General features: G+C 52.2%; 8 protein-coding genes across 8 annotated transcripts; 4 read left to right on the top strand and 4 right to left on the bottom strand.

Annotated features, from left to right (window-relative positions):
* Positions 1 to 95: 95 nt before the first annotated feature.
* AtWU_04515 (pseudouridine synthase DEG1) lies at positions 96 to 1,925 on the bottom strand (the record flags this gene model as incomplete). The annotated part of the gene is made up of 1 exon (XM_035499626.1): positions 96 to 1,925. The coding sequence occupies one exon, from the start codon at positions 1,923 to 1,925 to the stop codon at positions 96 to 98; it is 1,830 nt and encodes a 609-aa protein (XP_035355519.1).
* Positions 1,926 to 2,562: 637 nt separating this feature from the next.
* On the top strand, positions 2,563 to 3,413 carry AtWU_04514 (putative Rho-like small GTPase; the record flags this gene model as incomplete). The annotated part of the gene is made up of 4 exons (XM_035499625.1): positions 2,563 to 2,651; positions 2,739 to 2,982; positions 3,044 to 3,163; positions 3,252 to 3,413. 4 exons carry the CDS (start codon positions 2,563 to 2,565, stop codon positions 3,411 to 3,413), a joined length of 615 nt encoding a protein of 204 aa, XP_035355518.1.
* Positions 3,414 to 4,136: 723 nt separating this feature from the next.
* Positions 4,137 to 5,104, bottom strand: rps0 (40S ribosomal protein uS2; the record flags this gene model as incomplete). The annotated part of the gene is made up of 2 exons (XM_035499624.1): positions 4,137 to 4,863; positions 4,935 to 5,104. 2 exons carry the CDS (start codon positions 5,102 to 5,104, stop codon positions 4,137 to 4,139), a joined length of 897 nt encoding a protein of 298 aa, XP_035355517.1.
* A 348-nt stretch (positions 5,105 to 5,452) lies between these two features.
* Positions 5,453 to 6,422, top strand: AtWU_04512 (mitochondrial 37S ribosomal protein uS15m; the record flags this gene model as incomplete). Its single annotated transcript, XM_035499623.1, has 2 exons — positions 5,453 to 5,498; positions 5,569 to 6,422. 2 exons carry the CDS (start codon positions 5,453 to 5,455, stop codon positions 6,420 to 6,422), a joined length of 900 nt encoding a protein of 299 aa, XP_035355516.1.
* Positions 6,423 to 7,568: 1,146 nt separating this feature from the next.
* AtWU_04511 (uncharacterized protein) lies at positions 7,569 to 11,001 on the top strand (the record flags this gene model as incomplete). Its single annotated transcript, XM_035499622.1, has 3 exons — positions 7,569 to 9,441; positions 9,492 to 10,395; positions 10,458 to 11,001. 3 exons carry the CDS (start codon positions 7,569 to 7,571, stop codon positions 10,999 to 11,001), a joined length of 3,321 nt encoding a protein of 1,106 aa, XP_035355515.1.
* Positions 11,002 to 11,773: 772 nt separating this feature from the next.
* spb4 (ATP-dependent RNA helicase SPB4) lies at positions 11,774 to 13,807 on the bottom strand (the record flags this gene model as incomplete). The annotated part of the gene is made up of 3 exons (XM_035499621.1): positions 11,774 to 12,896; positions 12,953 to 13,465; positions 13,518 to 13,807. 3 exons carry the CDS (start codon positions 13,805 to 13,807, stop codon positions 11,774 to 11,776), a joined length of 1,926 nt encoding a protein of 641 aa, XP_035355514.1.
* Positions 13,808 to 14,437: 630 nt separating this feature from the next.
* On the top strand, positions 14,438 to 15,592 carry AtWU_04509 (diacylglycerol/polyprenol kinase family protein; the record flags this gene model as incomplete). The annotated part of the gene is made up of 1 exon (XM_035499620.1): positions 14,438 to 15,592. The coding sequence occupies one exon, from the start codon at positions 14,438 to 14,440 to the stop codon at positions 15,590 to 15,592; it is 1,155 nt and encodes a 384-aa protein (XP_035355513.1).
* Positions 15,593 to 16,227: 635 nt separating this feature from the next.
* Positions 16,228 to 19,230, bottom strand: AtWU_04508 (crossover junction endodeoxyribonuclease; the record flags this gene model as incomplete). The annotated part of the gene is made up of 2 exons (XM_035499619.1): positions 16,228 to 18,841; positions 18,965 to 19,230. 2 exons carry the CDS (start codon positions 19,228 to 19,230, stop codon positions 16,228 to 16,230), a joined length of 2,880 nt encoding a protein of 959 aa, XP_035355512.1.
* Positions 19,231 to 19,269: the final 39 nt, after the last annotated feature.

Raw genomic sequence — 19,269 nt, 5'->3', positions numbered from 1 at the left:
AGCTTCACGTCTTGAGAAGAAATCAATAGCTTTCTGCTTGAGAGGTAGGCCATCTTGCACATATATTCGAGAAGTGAGTATATACAATCTTCTGTCTACTGTTCCATTTTGGTGGCCTTTGCGCCATTCTCCATCTTGCGCTGCTTTGCCGCCAGCCACCTCGCATTCTGGACTTCCACGAGCTCGGTCTTTCGCTTCTGCATGACTGGAACATAGTACCCGCCGGTTCTGGCTTCATTAGACCCCACAAAGATTTTCTTACCCCGGTTCTTTCTCTCCCAGATTGGCTCGACTCCATCACCAATGGTGAGACTCTTGTCGCCCTGACTGACGGCCAAGTCTAGTAATGCGCCAGCCAAGATTTCCTCCATCTTGCGCTGCCTCCAAACAGACCAGAGCTCCTCTACGATTCCTCCAAGACCAAACTTTCCACCTCCCTTGCCGAGGTGAGACTTGATCTGTCGAACGTCACCCGCATAAACCCAATCCAGGCTATCAGCACGGCTGCCGCTCTTCTTATCGGGGTAGATGCAGTCCCAAAGCACCAAGGGGGCATCGGAAGCCATCTCGTAGGTTGGCTTTCGCGGGTTCTTAGTCACGTCAAGGAGATCCCGTACGATGGAGGGTTCCTCGAGCCCCTGACCGACAAGGAAAAGGACATTGACCATGTGTCGGACCTGATGCCACAGGAAAGCAGAACCCTCCAGATGGAAGACATATACCTGCGCTGCTGTTGGCAGAGGTGCCGCTGAAGACTCTGCGCTTTCATCCACACCCGATGCGGGTCTAGCCTGGAATTCTGGCTGAGTCACATAGCCCAGGGGATTGGTGCGAGCATCGAGAAGCTCAATGTCAGCACGGAAAATGTCTCGGTAGAAAGACTCGATCTGTTTCGTCACGTCCAATTTACAGAAGTTCCGGAAGTCGTGTGTACCTTCGAAATACTTCGCAGCTTTGCGCATCGCTTCAATGTCCAACCAACCCTCTCTCAGCTTCGGAGGCTTGCCTGATCCATCTCGCGGCACAAAGCCCGAAGCACCCGGCGTAGGAGAAAAGGCCGGCTGCGTGAAGAAGTACTTGTAATGGCGCTCCCCGCAAGAAAAGCGGGCATCGAACCCCTCAGGAGGACGTGGGCACCATGCCAATACACGAATATCTTCAGGAAGCACCTTGTTCAACATGCTCACGTAGGGTAGCTCATCTTTGACGTCATCCCAGCCATCGTCGGCCGACGCATTGGCCTCGTCCGTATTCTGCATGGTGGTATCGGCATTCTCGTCCGACTGAACGACCTCGTTGCGCTTCGGCCGTGCACTCCGCACTCTAATTCCAATCACCTGCCCAAAGGCACTGACACCCCGATCCGTACGCCCAGCTTTGGAATATTCACATCCATCCCAATTGATATAGTACGGCTTGGTCTCTCTCGGCGCATAGCTCTCCACAAACTCATCACCAGTTGTATCGGTCGGGAAAATCAACCGGGTCTTCCGTAAAGCCTTGTACATCTCCTCCTCAATCGTAGGCAGCGGCGTGGCATTCCCGTTCGCATGCTCAAGCCCATTGTACCGCTGTCCAAGATAGGCGAACTTCAACGCGATGAACCGTGTATTATATCTCGACGGATCGATCTCCCTGCGCGGTTTCGGGGGCTTCGGCGGCTTCACCTGCTTCTTCTTCTCCGCTCCCGCCGCAGGAGATGAAGGCTCCTTCTGGTTCACTTTCCCATCACTAGGTGCACTCTTGGCTGCGTCTTTGGCCGCGTCCTCGGGCTGCTTCGCAGGGGGTGTAGTATACTCCGCGGTGCGGGAGTGTAACTGGCGTTCTAATTCAGTGATTCGGGCGACGAGCCTCGACGTAGTCCATGTCGAGTAGTCGGCTTCATTGGTAGGGACTTGTTGGTCCTCGGCCATGTTCCCGGACATGGTACTTGTAGGTTGGGAATCGACTTGGGCGTGCGAGCGGGACAGGGATTGGAATGTGCGCCTCGTTGTTGAGGGTGTACGCTGTGCTGATGTGCGACTCAAGAAAGAACAAAGGTTTCCTTGGAACCTTCGCATCCCTATGAGCACGTTGTGTGTGTGTCCCACGCTGCTGGGTTGCCGCGGAGGGGAGATTTTTGCGGCAAAAATTTAGACTTCTGATAGTACTATTGGTGGTGATCGTGTAATGAGAGCGTATGGTATTGTTACATGGGTGGTTGTGGCAAGCTTCATGGGGTATCTTTTGTATTACATGGTAAGATGGCAGTTAGCATGGCTTTCATATTTTGCTTATCCGTCATTTGCATAATAAAAAGTCCATTTGTCGGGTTTTATCGAAGACATCTTCTTTGCAAAGGAGATTTGGGGGATCTTAACTCCAAAAGGCGTGAGCTGCAAATGTGCTGCAGTCAGGTTCCGCTTTATATCCGCAGATTATCATGAACGTTGCATACTCAAACGAACCCTGCTTTTATACCATTAAGCGTACTATGCGACACACTAGATGTGTCTGAATCGACGCCAATATATATCTCCTTGTCTGATATAAAGTCCAGAGTGTGCCAGAACATCGCGTCCAATGGCAGGAAGCAACCTCCCACAGGATGAACAGACAGTGACTATTCTGCTCCTCGGAGATCCGGGATGTGGTAAAACAACATTTCTATCGTAAGTGCAACAGCTCTTCAGCATGCAGTGCCTTCTATGACATGGTCCCCGTCTTCGAATCACTGTCATTTACTAATGAGTTATTAGGAGCTTGAAGTCCAATCTTCGTAGACACCAAGGACAGACAACTAGTCAAGGGAATATTGAGGAAACCCTTCTACGGGACAGTGACCAGCCGTTTATCTATGAAATTCGCTTCTCCAAGAAGTCATTTAAACTTGAAGTATATGACACCGCAAGTCCCAACCAACATTGGTCTACCTTGCAGCCTGATGTTATACTTCTGGCATTTGACATCTCGAATAGAGATACACTGAACAATCTTCGCAATGTAGGACATGCCCCATATCTTGCATGTTGTGTGGCTATCAATACTAACTTCTGTGCTATAGTGGCGAAATGATATCACCAGGTACTTCCAGAACGGTTATGGTGAACGCATACCCATTATGTTGATAGGGTTGAAGAGAGATCTTAGGGTGGAATGTGAGGGGATTATATATCCTCAAGAGGTGAGTAGACCCTCTTAATCATCGGGCTCGATTGTTCAAGTCTATCTGTGCTGTACGCAGGATCGGAGCTAACTGATATCATGTATAGTCGTATCGGATTGCGCAGGAACTCCGATGTGATCGGTATGCGGAGTGCTCTGCTGTCACTGGGGAACTCTTACGAGAGACGTTTGAAGATATTGCGCGGCTTGCTGGAATGACGACTACGGCGGCTGGGGGCCAAACTGCCGGCGCTTGTGTTATTCTTTAGTATATTTGATACCCTTATTGAGATTGTGGATCCATATTGTTTAGATATGTGATATATTTATTTTAATTTGTTGGCTTAGAATAATGGTACTTAATGCCTAACCGTTCCTATCGTCCTGGGTGATACGTGACGAGATTGGCACCACAGGTATCAACATGGGCTTCTACGCATTCTTTCTGAGCTACGTCTACTGTTGACTACTAGAGACCACACTTATACATGGAGAACAATGGTAGCTAGCATCACTTTTCGATTACGGCTATGATAAACATACAGGGAGAAACCAAGGTAACGATTAAGTCCACCTTGTGAAATTGACAGCACAGGGCTTTCCCCCAGAAGCTCACTGAGGCAAGAGAACAACTGGATATCTTTCCCTCATAAGCGCCAGTCAATCATTGACAATGCAATTCCTCCCCGATGCACCATAAGCGGAACGTGAAAACGGACTGCAGAAGGAGACTTCGCTGTAGCATACCACGCAAGAAGAAGTAGGAAGATGATGTTTTGAAGTAGTGAAGCTCCCGTTGATTCTTTTCCTCTTTTTTCTTCTTTGTCTTTTTTGGAATACCTGAACTGAAACTAGGATAGACACGACAAGGGATTTTTTGTTCTTTCATTGCAAGGAACCGCCGGGAAGACGTTCCTTGATGATTAAGGGGTCCTCGTCACCCTCAACCAATCGCCATTGTTTCGTCAATCCTCGTTGCGAAGTCCAGATGTTTACCACTTAGCCTCGGTGGGCTGGGCCTCAGCCCAGCTCTCACCAGCAGGAGCGGCAGAGCTGGCAGCCCAGTCGCCACCCTCAGCCTCCCAGCTGGCAGCACCAGCAGCAGCGCTAGCAGCAGCGAAAGCAGTGCCAGGAACACCGGCACCGGCACCGGCAACATCCCAGTTGTCACCAGCGAAGCCGGACTCGATGGCACCAGCACCGACCTCCTCAGCGCTGGCAACCTTCTCCTCGACGACCTCCTTGTTCTCCTCAGCCTCGGGGTCACGGTAGAAGTACAGGTCAACAACGACGTCCCAGTCAACCTCACGGGAAGCGAGGGTACCACGGAGGCGGAGGACCTCACGGGCAAGGAGCCACCAGACGAGACCGATGGCGTGGCGACCCTTGTTGTTGGTGGGGATGGCAACGTCGACGAAGTCGGTGGGGGAGTCAGTGTCGCAAAGGGCAATGACGGGGATGTTGACGTAGCTGGCCTCCTTGATGGCCTGGGCGTCGGTGCGAGGGTCGGTGACGATGATCAGGCGGGGCTCCTTGAAAGAGCGGGTGATGTAGTTGGTGAAGTTACCGGGGGTGAAACGACCAGCAATGGCGGTAGCACCGGTGTGGGAGGCGAACTTCAGGACAGCACGCTGGCCGTAGGGACGAGCGGAGATGACACAGATGTCGGCCGGGTTGTCGATGGCGGCGATGATACGGGCAGCGAGGAGGATCTTCTCCCTATAAGTTCGCGCGGCGTTAGGCAATGATTCTAGAGAACATGCGCGCATTAGATTGCCTGATAAACATACCAGGTCTTGCCAATGTTGATGACATTGACACCGTCGGGGCGAGTCTTCCAGAGGTAAGGCTCCATGTGAGACTGGAGGTTCTTGGACCCGAGGTGGCACTGAGCTGCGAGGAGCATCTCAATGTCCTGGGAGGTGGGGTTGAAGATCGGGGGGAGCTGAGAGGGGGCCATGGTGGGCGATTGATATTGCAAAGATCGATTTGAGTATATCAATCGTCTGGCACTTGTCGTGGTGGTGGTGACGGGGAGACGAACGCGAAGCTGAACTTTTGGCACCGCGCTTGAGATGGTCGATGAATTTCGCTTGCCCTTTGTGAATTTTAGGGCTAGGGTTACCTTGGAAGAGCCTCCGATCCGCCCGGGATATCACGTGCAACTCCAGGTCCCGATGCGGACTAGCGCAATTCGGGGCCTCGAGATTTTGGAGACTTCCAATCTGAGTCCGCGGCCTTTGATGCGAAGGCGCCCGGAAGTGCTATTTGTTAATCGTTGCGGTCACTCCCTCCCCAGCTCGTAAGAATGCCTCCCCGCATTCTACTTCAGCCCTCCCTGAGGGCCCTCACTGGTAAGTACTGTCTTGCTGCCTCCCCCTTCTGATTCACGCCGAGTAACTGACCGGGTTGTCGTCATTCCAGGCCCTTCCTCCGTGCAGCTTCCCTTTGCCGCATTGTCGCTCAATCCGGCCAAAACCTCCGTGAGAGCTGGGTCTACAGAGTCCCGAGAGCGCAGACGCCATGACCCTTTCCTAATGGCGCAGTCTCGCCAACGCAAGGCCGCCAACATCTCTCGCCAGAAAGCCCTGGCCAAAGAGCGCGAAGGGTCTGTCGGCGACCCCGTCCAAAGTGAACCGACGCCCTTCATCCAGGAACTCAGAAAGACGCAAGCGACTTTGCAGGACACAGACCTCAATTACTTCGTCACACCGGATGGTCTCAATGAGGCCTTGGAATACTCGAAGAACCTGACATCACCGATTCGGAACCCGGATCGCGACACTGCTGATCCTCAGCTCGAGAAAGAAGCCGCCGAAAAGCACCTTCAAGAACATCGGAATGCACAGGAAGCCATCCGTCGCATTGTCAGTGTCGCCAACGGAAACACAAAGGACCACATGCGTCTTCATATTCAGAAATGCATTGAGACCTTTGGCCGGCATAAGACCGACAGCGAATTGCCTCCCAAGCCTTCTGGCGTATCGCATGACTCTGCGACTGTTCATCTTGAGAAAACTCCCCGGGTTGGCCCGGATACTGGCTCTCCGGAAGTGCAGGTTGCTATTCTCACGGCAAAGATCATGAACTTGTCTAGACATCTCCAGACGACGAAAAAGGACCGACACAACAAGCGTAACCTGCGTCTACTTGTTCACAAGAGACAGAAGTTGCTTCGCTACTTGCGGAGGAAGGAGAGAGGTGGCCCCAGGTGGCAGAATCTGATGGAGAAGCTGGGTCTCTCGGAAGCTGCCTGGAAGGGTGAGATCTCCATGTAAATTAGCTCTTTGGCGCTTGTATTCTACATATTTTCTTTTCTTTGTATTTCCCCTGCTTAAGCTTAATCTCAGCGTGTAACCTTATGTATTGATCAATGGGCCCTTCCTATTTCATAGTGTCTATGACAAAGAACTTGTGGGTACTTCATGCCCATTGTTCATACTTCACCACTTCTGTGTTGTGATGCGCTGTAAAAAGGTCTGTTGTATGGCTTTTGTGATCCTTCTTGCGCCAAACCCTGAAGTGCCTCACCGGCATTTTTCACTCGCTTATTATCGATCTTATCGTTCCCATTCAGATGATACAAGTAGTTGTAGGAGTAGCAGGGTGTTACTACAGCCTACTAGTAGTACTGAATACTCTTGAAGTTGGCCAAGGGCGGCAACAGCAGTCATTGGGCGAAATCCCCACCGCCTGGTGTTCTGCCGAGACGTCACCCCCCGAGTCGCAAAATTCCCGCGCAAAAGTTCCCCCAAACTTCATCTTTCTATACGACGACCTTGCTCGCCGAGGTCAGTGAATATCGTCGACTGCCTCCGGGCGCTGATTTGACGCGTCATAATCAACATCGCCCAGCAACACGAGGTAACATTCACTGTAAGCCAGTGTTATGTCTTTCAACGAGTCAGTATAGTTTTTATCAACCTGCCTCTTCCCCCCTCTCACTCTCTTCTCCTTCATAATTCCCATCCCTCCGTATCTTCGTCGATATCGCACTTGCGCTACCGATTTACATTGCTTTGATCTCTCATTTGCACGATTCTTTATCCCACCGGATTATCTTCTCTCGCAGGTGCTAACTTGCCTTACAAGTTAGATTCAACTCTCCTCCATAACGTCCCTTTGCTCCGCGTTCTTCATGATCTCAAATCGCGACTAAGCGAGACGATCTTTCTTCTCATACCTTCCGATCAAGGTACCGCGTCGCCTCAAGATTACAGCAACCTATAGGGTAGCTGAATCGCCTTTTGTCAACCTGTCCTCACGCCTTTTTGTAAAGGTTTCTTACATTACGTTCCTGTCTTACCTCTTCTCATTATCCGCACCCTTCTAGTCACTCAGTTTGTTGGTGGCTTTGCCTCAGATTGCTGGATTTCACCAGCCTGAATTGAACACCTTTTGCTTTCACCTTCATCACAGTCAAGATGCGTACTCGTTCACAGCAAGCTTCGCCCGGTGGCTTCGTGTCACTCGAGGAAAATGCCCCACGTCGGACCAGGTCTGCGAGGAATGCTGCGCACCAGGAACCTGCAACGTCAGAGCAACCCCCGACCCGTGCAAAGTCTCAGCGCGCACCTAAGAAGACGAATACCACTACCACAAAAAAGCCCACAACCAAGACCCAGACACGGAAAGCTACTACAACGAAGCGCACGACGCGCCAGTCGACACGCAAAACCGACAAACCCATTTCAGACGAAGATACCCAGCCCACCCATACAGAGGAAGACCTCGCCACAGATACCACGGCTGCAGAGATGACTACCCCCAGGGAGGACCCGGAAATTGTCGATCCAACACCCGCAGCATCTGAGAACGAAAACGCTGATTGTGAGTACATTCCCTGTGTTTCTCACCCCCCTATGGTCCCCCAATCCCCCAAGAAGTCCCAGGAGATCGATTGTTTTGATGGCCCGGATCCCCGGGGTATCAGGGCTGCCTCGTATCTCGAATCCTTCATCGACGAGCTAAGTAGTGTCGGCTCGCCTCTCTCTGAGAGGTCGAAGACGCCATCCTGGACGTCGAAGGATGAGACCGAGGCAGCCCTGGCACCGCGTCCCGCGCAGGAGTCGGGCGCCACCAACTTTGAGACATCGGCAACCACAAAGAGAGTCTCACTCCCGACTCCTGCCGCGGAAGAGCGCACCTTTGAGCCACCTGCGGAACCAACCGTGGCGGAGCCAAGGGGAGTCACCGTCGTGACATCCCCTGAGCAGTTCAACACTGCCTCATTGGCTTCCGCTGCGGGCTCCGGAGGAGTGGTGGTCGTCGAGGACGAGCGGGTGGGCGCACTTATTGCGTCCTTTGCCAGATTGTCCTTGGATGATCTCGCGCCTCGCTTGTCCAATGAAGCGGCTGCCACTCTGAGGGAGTCGACTACCGCGTCGTTCGGAAAGCCTGTTGAGCCCGCCCGCGTCACTCGCCGAAGCCTTCGCGCTTCTCGACAAGAGTGGATTCGGGACTGGGCTCAACAGGTCCCTTCCACGGGCTTCTTTCATCCCATCACAGGGCAGCTCGTGGAAGGGCCGTCGGCGTCGGTTGAGTTGGCGGGGGATCTCGCGTCCAACCGTGAGCCCCCGACCCGTTGGTTTGGGGTCCTGGACTACATCCTGCGAAGGCGACGCCGTGAGGTTCAAGTGATGTCGCCGCTGCAGGAAGAATCGCAGAGTAGTCCCGGCCCCGGCTCAGGGGTTGTTGCTCTCAACGCGGTGGCTCCCCGGGAAATCCGGGCCAAAAGGCCACAAAAGAACAAGGGGCTAACAAACCCGCCAGTGACCCGGAAGCGTGCCCGGGCAGATTCTAGCGACGAAGAGACCCAAGGCCCGCAGACGCCTGCCGCAAACAAGCGGCGTAACCTTGGCCCCCCCGGCAGCACGCCGTATCGACCCGCAACCCGGCCGCGCTCCCTTACTGCGAACATTACTCCGTATTCTGAGAGACTTCGGAGACGGCAAGCCGAAAGAGATGGCCGTATCCACTCCACCTCGCTTCGCGTATCTCAATTGCTGGCCCAGCAAGAAGCTGACCGGCGCCGCCAGGCAGCAGAGTCTTCTGCGCCCCCATGCTCTGAGCTGCCGCGTACCACCTTTGATTTCTCTCTTGATAATGCTCAGGAAACCAGTCATGATCAAGAGCAGTCGCAAAGCTTACAGGAACAGTCTTCTACGCCCGAGCCGCCGGCCACTCCGGAGCGCCAGAGTGGTTGGAACCTCCGTGGTCTGCTCAACTCCGTACCTCGCACCTTCACAAGGATCCTACCCTCTTTCAGGAGGACCCCCGAACCTACTCAAGTGCAAGGTATGTTCTCTTTTGATCTGCATTGGGTCATATAATTGATGAGAATTTAGCGCCCCCCCAACCATCTTCGGAGCGTATTGGTCGGACGCAAACCTCTCAGGCGTCCTCTAGTGTTTCTCAGAGCCAAGCACAGAGTAGCCGCAGATCCAGCGAGGAGCCACCTCAAAAGCGCCGTCGCAAGTCTTGGTCTCTCTTTGCGCAACCCTTTGATAGGTCCCTCTACCTTGGGGACATCCCTAAAAAGGATTCAGCAGCCCCGTCTTCTGCTCCGTTACTGTCTCGCCCCGTTTCCAAGCCATCAACAGAAGAAACAACACCGCAAGAATCAGCCACGCCAGACGCCCAGAAAGATGTAGGCGTAGAAGGCCAAGATTCTCTGGGGCGCGAGGCAGAAGAACAGAAGCAAAAGAAGCGGAAGCGCTCCCCGTCGCCTGACGTGATTCCCAACCCTCCAGGGTGCAGTTATGGGCTGGACTTAGATTACTTCTGCTATAGCTCTGAAAGCGAGGATGAGCAAGAAATCCCGCTGCCACGAACTGAGCCAAACAAATCTGGTCGTTTAGCCAAGACAGCTGTCCGCGGCGCCTTGCGCTCAGAGCGGCATTCGTCGAAGAAAGTCCGCTTTGATGCGAGTCCAGAAGATACACCATCCAAACTCCGACTGCGTGCTCGTGCAACCGACCCATACCGTGGAAGACACTTCATTGGAATGGGTAATGATTCTGAGAATGTTGCCCCAGAGTCTCCCACCCCCGCTCCCCATGCCGCTGATGAGTCTTCAAGCCGCCGTCCTGGATTCGTCCCAAACGTTCAGGGAACTTTCCAGTTAGATTACGACGCCTTCTCAGACGATTCCGAATCCAGCGGGGCCTCTGCTTCAGCAAATGTCTCCGCCTCCGCACCTACCCCTGCACCTAGCTCACCCACCGCCACTCGGGATAGTATCTCCGAAAGGTATGACATATTTGTTCCTTGTTTCTCTAGACAAAGATTGGCTAACCAGCAATTCTCTTTAGTGTGCCACCTACAGAGTCCCGCCAGACTCCACGTCAAGCGGCCCCAGCCCCGTCAACCCCTGCGAAGATTGACGAAGAGGCTCTCGCCAGAGCTCGCTCACAGGCTGAGAAATACAAGCCTAAAACCCCTAGTGGCCTTCGTACTGCAAGCAGATACTCGAGTCCTATGACTGCTACACCCGACACAATCTCTGCAACTGCCATCGCACCCGCAGTCACATCAACACCTTCCACGTCCGAAAAGGCACTCGCACCTGCGCCTGAGCCCGAGCAGCAGACTATTGAAGATTTTGGAGATGACGAATTTGCCCGTGAGGCTCAGTGGCTCTATGAAAATTGCCCATCTGGAGACCTCAACGACCTTGTGTGGCCTCAGCCTGTAACATACGAAGAGCAAGGTTTCAGTCCCGAGGTGATCGATCTTGTCAATGAGATTTGGGACCCCTCAACTGTCGACTATGCTTATACCAACATCTGGAAGCCTGGCCTTGACGCGTTCAGGCGCGAATTAGAATCCGGCGCATCCGAAGCTACACAAGCATGAATCGCATTTCGCGGACAAAGGTTGAAGCAATAATTGCTCTTAGCCTTTCAAGATGGAATACGCTTTGTCTTCTGAATAAGCTGTCCAATTTCAGCTTTGATAAACGATCATTGCCGGCAGCAAACTATCTCAAAGCTAGTTGTCATAGGATGGGCGTATTCCTAGCCAACTACATTTTGAGTAGTTGCAGACTTTTTTCAAAAGTAGTGTCATTTACTACCCTTTTCTAACTCGAATGTCTCATCATAGGCATCGTTCAATGAGCGGTTTGAAAGTTCAGTATTCGGGGGAGTTTTTGTTTTGCCACGTTTATCTAGTGGTCTCACAATGCATGGGCATTTGTGTATTTGAAAGTTGCATTGCTTTTTGTATCATTAGCATCTTAGCGGTTGAATGCAACGAGGTTGCATTTATGTTTTTAGTTACACCGTCCAGTTATTCTCAATGTACCAGTTGAATTAGATCCCCATTGACTTCATCGTAGCAGAATCAGTTAACCTGCATAGAGATAATATGTATAGCAATACGAGCTACTTATCATCAACTAAAAGCAAGCAGGCCATACCCCATCGTTCAGCATTCGGCGAAATACTGCTGCCCTTTCAAACAGCAGCAGTAATTAGTCCAGAAAGAGATAGGTCATGAGAAAAAGCGATGTTCTAATGACTCTTTGCATTTGAAAGAATCTTGAGATACGGACGTGGTATCAGAGACAATATGCCAAAATATAACGTATATACTACATGCCAATCCAATCGGACATATCCATCAATCAATCAAACCCCTCGAACTCATCATCATCCCCACCAGTAGCTTTGGATTCCTTATCTTTAGCCGCACGCCTAAGCAGACGTTCTTCTTCATTCTTCACCCGAATCTGCTCAAGCATCTTCTCCGTCTCGAGCACCTTTTGACGCTCTTCCTCCGTCATCTTCTCCCATTTGTCCTTCTGCTGACGCGCCTGCTTGGCCTCCCGACGCTTCAGCTTCTTATTCCGGTTGTCGAGATTCCTGCTCCACGCGACACTCTCGCTGGAGCGCTTCTTGCCTGCAGCTTGGTCGTCCGCGACACCGTTCTCGGCATTCTCCTGTACTTGTTCCTTTCGGCGCTTCTCGCGCTGTTTGTCCTTGTATGCGTAGTTTTCCCAGTCTAGTTTCACGCCAAGTGTCCGGTCGCCCTGGAAGTTTCTCAGCTCGGGCATCTTGGGAAGCTTCAGCAGACCCCATGCATTGCCTAGTCCTTCCCAGTCTAGGTCTGCGACGCGGAATATACTGCTGGCTTGGTGCTTGCTGTAGCTTCGGAACCAGCTGACGAAGGCCTTCTGGCCGCGGTCGTGTAGCGCGCGGTCTGCGAGGACGGCTTTGCGTGCTGTTTCGGTCGCAGCGGCGGCGTCAGCGTCGGTTATGGTGAGGGTGTGAGGGTACGGTGCGACGGGGGTCTTGCGGACTTCGAGGAAGTTGACGTAGTCTTCCTCGCGTCCCGGGTGGAGAAGGACCACACTCAGACCCTTGCGGCCGGCACGTCCGGCACGGCCGCATCTGTGGATGAAGGTCTTTGGGTCCGAAGGGGGGTCGATCTGTATTACGACGTCGACTGAGGGGATATCTAGTCCACGAGAAGCAACGTCGGTGGTGAGGAGAATGGCGGGGGTGTGGGAGTTGACAAAGCGGTTGAAGTTCTTTTCGCGGACGTTTGCTTGGTGTTTACCGTGCAGGGGGATCAGCTGGAAGTCATCGCCGATGATTGAAGGAAGGATTGCGGAGAGGTAGTCGACACCCGAGCATGTTGAGACGAACATGATGGTCTTCTGAGGGGCGGGCTCGAGCGAGTAGAGGATGTGTTTGATGGCAGGGAATTTGTGAGTTGGGGGAGCTGTGAGGTACGTCATTTGCAAACTAGTATGTATGTCAGTCATATAATGCTTTGATGAAGTAGTAATAAGGGTACGAACCTAGCAGGTGTGCGTTTATCCTGAACACCTGAAGTGCCCTTTACCTTGACCAGGACTTTGACGGGGTTGCGCAGACCAACCCGAACAATCTGATCAACAGCTTCACTGACACTGGCACTGAACAACCCCGTGCGCCGTTGCTTGGGTAGACGGCGCAAGATGTTCTGTAGTGTATCCTTGAATCCGAGATCTAAAAGTCTGTCCGCTTCGTCCATAACAAGCATTTCGAAAGACGATTGAGGGCAGTGGACATGGGGCGAAGAGAGCAACTCCAACAGTCGTCCCGGTGTAGACACCAACAGGTTGGGAGACCGCTTCAAGAAGGTACTCAAATCCTCAGCTGGGGTGGTCGAACCGCCGAGAAGGAGCTGCGGGACAACTTTGAGGGTTGAGGAGGGGAATTTCTGACGAGGCGCATCGTCGTCCTCATCGGAGGGTTTGAGACCGGCAGCGGATGGAGGATGGAAGGCGAGCAACGATGTCAGGACGTTGTAGATCTGCGATGCGAGTTCTCTTGAGCGCAACTGTCAGCACTGTACCGCGATGTCTTCACAGAACGACCAACCTGGTTGGGGAGATGATGATGGCTCCGACATGGTGTTTCTTGAGTGGTTCTTCCAGGCGCAAAAGCTTCTCGACAACTGGAATCAAGAAAGACAAGGTCTTTCCACTTCCTGTGACTGCTTCAACCACAACATCCTTATGCGCCATGAACAAGGGAATCGCTGAAGCCTGGACGGGGGTCATGCGGGTGAAGCCCATAGAAGCAACGGCATCCAGTACCCATTCCGACAGGGCGGGGGTCACTCCATCCCATGCTCTGGCAGAGGTGCCCGGGGGTGGTTTGGGGGCCATTCTAAGTGTAGCTGTATCCTGTAGTCCTTCCGAGTCACAGCCTGGTCCCAGATCAATGCCAAATTGGGTAGAAGATGTTGCGCAGATCCGCCGTAGAATCTCGATCTTTTTTTGCTGATAATTTTTCCTTATCAGAAACGCGGCGATTAGATACCGGAGGCGGTGAGCTCATTCTGCAGGTGCACACGTGATGGACCGCGGATTCGGCGGAAGGAAATCCAGTCAGCTGAAAGTTCAGCTGAGCGTCAACAAGCATCAACTGTCAATCTGCACGCATCGGTCGCCGGTGCACCTAAAGATAGGAGCGGCGATTAGGGATCAATCCTCTTGACTCTATAACTTGCGCTTTTTTTGGTGGTTATGCCGATCCTCTGCTAAGCGTGGCGCGTCATCCGAGGCGGTGTTTCTGCCTGGTGCTACCATCATCATAGAGCCTTGCACTCATAATCTTCCTTATATTGTCAAGAAAATTCTCTGTCGCAATAATTGCCCAAGATTTCGTCGTCAACAGTGTTCAGTCTGCCCATACTCGGCGCCTGCTCCTCCAACCCCACCCTTATCTCTCCGCGACCGCTATCCGGGCTGATCCACGGCCCAATCCTCCCACCTTTCTCCATACCTGCAGCCGATATGCCTTCTGAACCCGGTTCCATACCGGAGACTCCTCGAGTCATTCCTCCTTCTCCCGCTTCGTCTGAGCGTCGATCAAGCTCGGGCGATTACTTTGGACCTACAACACGCTCCGCAGCACGACGGCAGCGACTTGGGGAGGTAACGGAAGAAACACCTGATACCTCAAACTCGGATTCGAAACGCTCACGAGCGCGGTCTCGCAGCCCAAAATCTCCTGAGTCTACAAGGCGCCGTACCCGAAAATCTAATCCGAAGTTGCCCGCTGGAAAGCCCAAGAAGCAGACGAATGGTCATGCAGAGTCCAACGGGTATCTATCACCTATCGCGAAACCCGGCGGCAGCTGGCACGACATCTCTCGATCGCCTTCTCCTCTCGGTCTCATACCTCTCCACAGCCGTTATCGCTCCTTTATACACCGTCATGAGATCCCGCGCAAACTTCTCCATGTATCGATCGGCTTCCTCACCCTCAACTTGTACAGTCGCGGCATTCAAACTCTCCAGATTACACCATGGCTCTTCGGAGCTCTCGTGCCGATAGCCACGGTAGATATCGTCCGTCACCATTCCACCAAGGTCAACAACATATATATCCGCTGCGTGGGGGCTTTGATGCGCGAGACAGAGGTTTCCGGCTACAACGGCGTGATCTGGTATCTTGTGGGCACATATGCAGTGCTGCGCTTCCTCCCCAAAGACGTCGGAGTTATGAGCGTACTGCTCCTCAGTTGGTGTGATACTGCAGCCTCCACATTCGGTCGTCTCTACGGCCGTTACACATTCCAGCTGCGCAAGGGCAAGAGTTTCGCCGGGACACTGGGAGCCTGGTTTGTGGGTGTCCTGACCGCAGCCGCATTCTGGGGATACTTCGTACCTTACATCGGAACCTTCCCCAATGACCCCGAGGGATCGTTCATGTTCACCGGTCAGCTCAACCTTCTTCCTAGCTCGATCAAGAACCTCATCGGCTGGACTGCGGACACCCCCAGCGCTGTCATTTCGGGCCCGTTGGCCCTTGGCGTCATGAGCGTCGTCTCCGGCTTAGTCGCCGCTGGAAGCGAGTTCGTGGACATCTTCGGCTGGGATGATAACCTTACTATCCCGATCTTGAGCGGTATCGGATTGTGGGGTTTCCTGAAGGTCTTTGGTTGAGCGAACTACTGCAGTTAATACCGTTATATCTCCCTTTTTTTGTTCATTGCCACAGCACTGCCATGGCTTGGATAGTCGCTGAAGCGCGCGACAAGCCGTGAGCCGCAGTGCCGACTCATCATTCATTTCAACCCTTTTTTCCTTTTCCTCTGTTCAATCACCTACCTGTCTATTTCTTATACATACACCCGATTACCCCATGACGAATTACATCACCACTCCTCTTCTCTTTGAGCTCTCACTCGATTACCCCCCTGTTTTGCACTACTCTGAAGGGGAAAGACTTTGGAAATAATCACTTTGGCCCGCAGAAGGACTTTTGTTTAATGATTACTTAGATAGATATCCTGGATCGGCGTGGCTTTGGCGCTTGCAAATCTATACAAACACACGGGCTACTATTCACTTTCTTTTAACGCTCTATAAATGTTGTAATGACGTGGAGTGACTGTATTCCTCATGTCCAGACTTTGATGTATATCATGACTTGTATGCCAGTGTACAAAGAAGATGCTTTACTCAAATTTGGGTCCCGAAAGCAATGCGCCTGTAATGCATTTCCAAGAGGTTAGGGTAAGGCAAGACTTGGATCAAATGTATTGGAAAAAACCATTGCACAATTCACTCATTGCTGCTCAGGTCAAGTCCAAGATGCTCACACGGGCGATCCGCTTCTTCTTGCCGCGACTGGTTCGAGTGTCGGTCGTACTTGCAACTTCTGCCAATCCAGTTTTTGAGCTAGTATCTGTCGTCCAGAACCCGTCATGTACAACAACAGATTCGACATGCGATGCTGTCGATGAACAGTCGTCTGGTTTTTCAGAAGGTTTGCTTTTTCGAGGCTTCAGCTCCGTGGGCTCGCTCACTGAGGACGATGCTTGTGTTCGACTCGAGGGATTCTCACGATCCCGAGGCTTTCTTGTATGTGCAGCATCGTCTTCTTCTATTGTCGAAACGGGCTTGCTGTTCTCCACAGAAGGCGAAGGGCGGGCCATGCGTTCAGCGGCCCTAGCAGGGCCAGACCTGGTGTTACATATCTTCTTCTGACGCGAGCTTCTTCGAGGCATGGGCCCAGTATCATCTAGGCATATGAGTTCTGTGGCGGTTTTGCGCGATTGCGCGTCATCCAACGCTATGGAAGATATCGCATGTTGTAGTTCATCAACCTCGCAAGAAGACTTCAGTTTGTCTCCTTTGCGCCGGGGTTTCGACACATTTTGGCGGCCTGCATGGTTAGGAGATATCGAACGAAGTGCAGGCTTCTTGTCGTCTGTCGCATCCCCCTTCCGCGTACAGCGTTTTGAATTTGATTGAGTATTCTCCTTTGTCGGCGAAAGAGCTGGAGAATTCTCTGCGGAAGACAATTTCTTTGTCTCCAAATCGGTGGCATCTGTTAAAGCAGGCTGTCTTCCAGCTCTGCCGCGTGCTCGGGTGGTTCTGGGTAACTGCTGTTTGATAGTTGTGTAGGACGGTACATGACTCAATGAAGAAAATTGGTCGATTAGATCATCAAGGCTCGGCGAATCGTCACTTGACTCAGTCAATGGCTGCTGCTGTATAGATATGTCAGACGCTGATGGCTTCCTTGAAGGATTAGGAGAATCGTGAGACTGACGGGAACTCGACAGGCTGGGTACAGCAGTTGCTTTGGCCGAGACTGCTGCCTCTAAGAGCTGCGCACTTTTGTGGCGGGATATTTCGGTTCGCTCCTTCGTGAGGGTACCATATTTCAAGATGCTACCTCGCTTCATGTTCGGGTCTATAGGCCCTTTTTTCCTAGGCCCTGTCTTTCGCGTCGCTGTTTTCTTCGGTGCCGACTTCTCAGCTTGCTCTCGTTCCCAATTTTTCACGACTTCTGGAAGTCCTATCGTGGCTAGGGTTTCGAATACCCACACCTTTTCAGAGGCATAAGGATCATAGCGCTTTACAACACGCTTCTTTACCGGGGATTGAGGCACCGATACCACATTATCCTCCAGTTCCTCTTCCTCGTCCCCTGAGACCGTCGACTCTTGAGAAGGAAGTGGAGGGTTTGGCTCGTCCGCAAGAATGTCCAAGCCAACAATGTCGACAGGAATCATATCCAGCTGAAACTCCGTCAAGCCGTCGGTACTATAGCTAGATCTGCTTTTATAGATCTTTTGCAGCATCGGCGTGTTGCTGTTCGACAAGGTAGGACAGTTCGCGGGAAATGCCGATGCTTGTCTTCCAAGGCGTAGTCGGTAGGACAGAAGCGGCTCAGAAAGTAATCTGGTCACTTTTCTAGCCCCAGAGCGGTAATTCCATTCAAAGGCGTCGGCAGCAAATCTCCTCAGTTCGACAACGTCTATGTCCTTGTCCCAAGCATTTGAGAGGTTGTGTTGAAGGGCTCTGATGTCGCCTGTCGAAGAAACCACAGGATTCGCATAATATGACAAAATCGTCCGATCAGGAAAAGTGTCGGGAATTCGGACAACCTTGTGCTTGGTCTGGAAGTAACCACTTTCGTTTTCTTCCAACTCATACTGGAGTCGCTCTCTCCAATCGCTTAGTCTGGCATCGAGCTCGGCGCCATCTGACTCAAGGATTTCAAGAAGATCTGCGCCAAAGCCAGCTTTGGCAATCTCGCCAGCGAGCTTGCTACCGCATTTAGGGACACCCGATGGCAAGTAATCACCCCCACTCAACATGGCAAACAAGATCATGCCTGCACGATCAAGCTTCACACTCGAAGGATCACCAGCGGTGTTCATACGGTAGCAGGTAACATGTGTTGCAGCCCCGGTGCTGCTGCCACTTTCCTTGGAAAAGCCCATGACGGTAAATGTTGAGCCAAACATAAGGGCGTCAACGTCATTAGTCATGACTGCATCAACAACTCCTGCTCTTTGCAGTCTTGCACACTCTGCTTCTGCCTCTCCTGGCGCCTCGTGACGCGGAAATTTGAACAGATCGACTAAGATCTTGGAGAGCCGAATGATTGGTGCACTTCCGTAACTGCGACTTGACACGGCTTTGCCTCTCTTGAAAGGCGGCTTATTCTTTCCATCATATACAAAAAGAGGATGGATTGGAAGCGCTAAAATCTTCAATAGTCTGTAAAACAACGTTCGTAGCTCGGGGTTTCGACCACCCCGGCCAGCTTGCACTTGGAACAGCCATATCGAGATGTCCACGGCAATACGAATAGGCCTAGCTGTGCGCTCCAAATGGGTTATGGCCAATCTTGACAAGGAGATACGTTCACCAGCGCCGATGGCATGGATCAGCCTTTGTGGTCAGTGGATTAGCCGTTGAACTACTTGAATGAATGCTGTTTGTGCACTGGAAAGGGATAATATATTTCTCTCCCAAGTAAAGTTCCACAAAACAGCACCTACAGAACTGGCTGACTTACCCCGGAATCCCCATTCGGACAGCCTCCCTTGTTCCCAGCTTTCAAAACCCAAAATACCAATAGAAAACAAAATTGCCCTGCAGCTCAGGTTCTCTCTGATGGCGAATACTAATGCAGCGATGAGTTGTTTGTTGACGGCGGCAACTGGGCGACGCGGCCCGATGTAGATCCGCCCGCCCAGAGCCTCCGCAGATTGTCGCGGCTTCCTTTTCGCGCTCGCCAATCGCCAAATGCCAATTGCCCCCAATTTGGGAGTCGTCATCTTAATTGGAAAAGTTGCTGGCAGAAGGTATGATCTAAG

Source organism: Aspergillus tubingensis, assembly GCF_013340325.1.
Source record: "Aspergillus tubingensis WU-2223L DNA, scaffold_6, whole genome shotgun sequence".
Lineage (NCBI taxonomy): Eukaryota > Fungi > Ascomycota > Eurotiomycetes > Eurotiales > Aspergillaceae > Aspergillus > Aspergillus tubingensis.
This window is presented reverse-complemented; position numbering and strand designations above follow the sequence as displayed.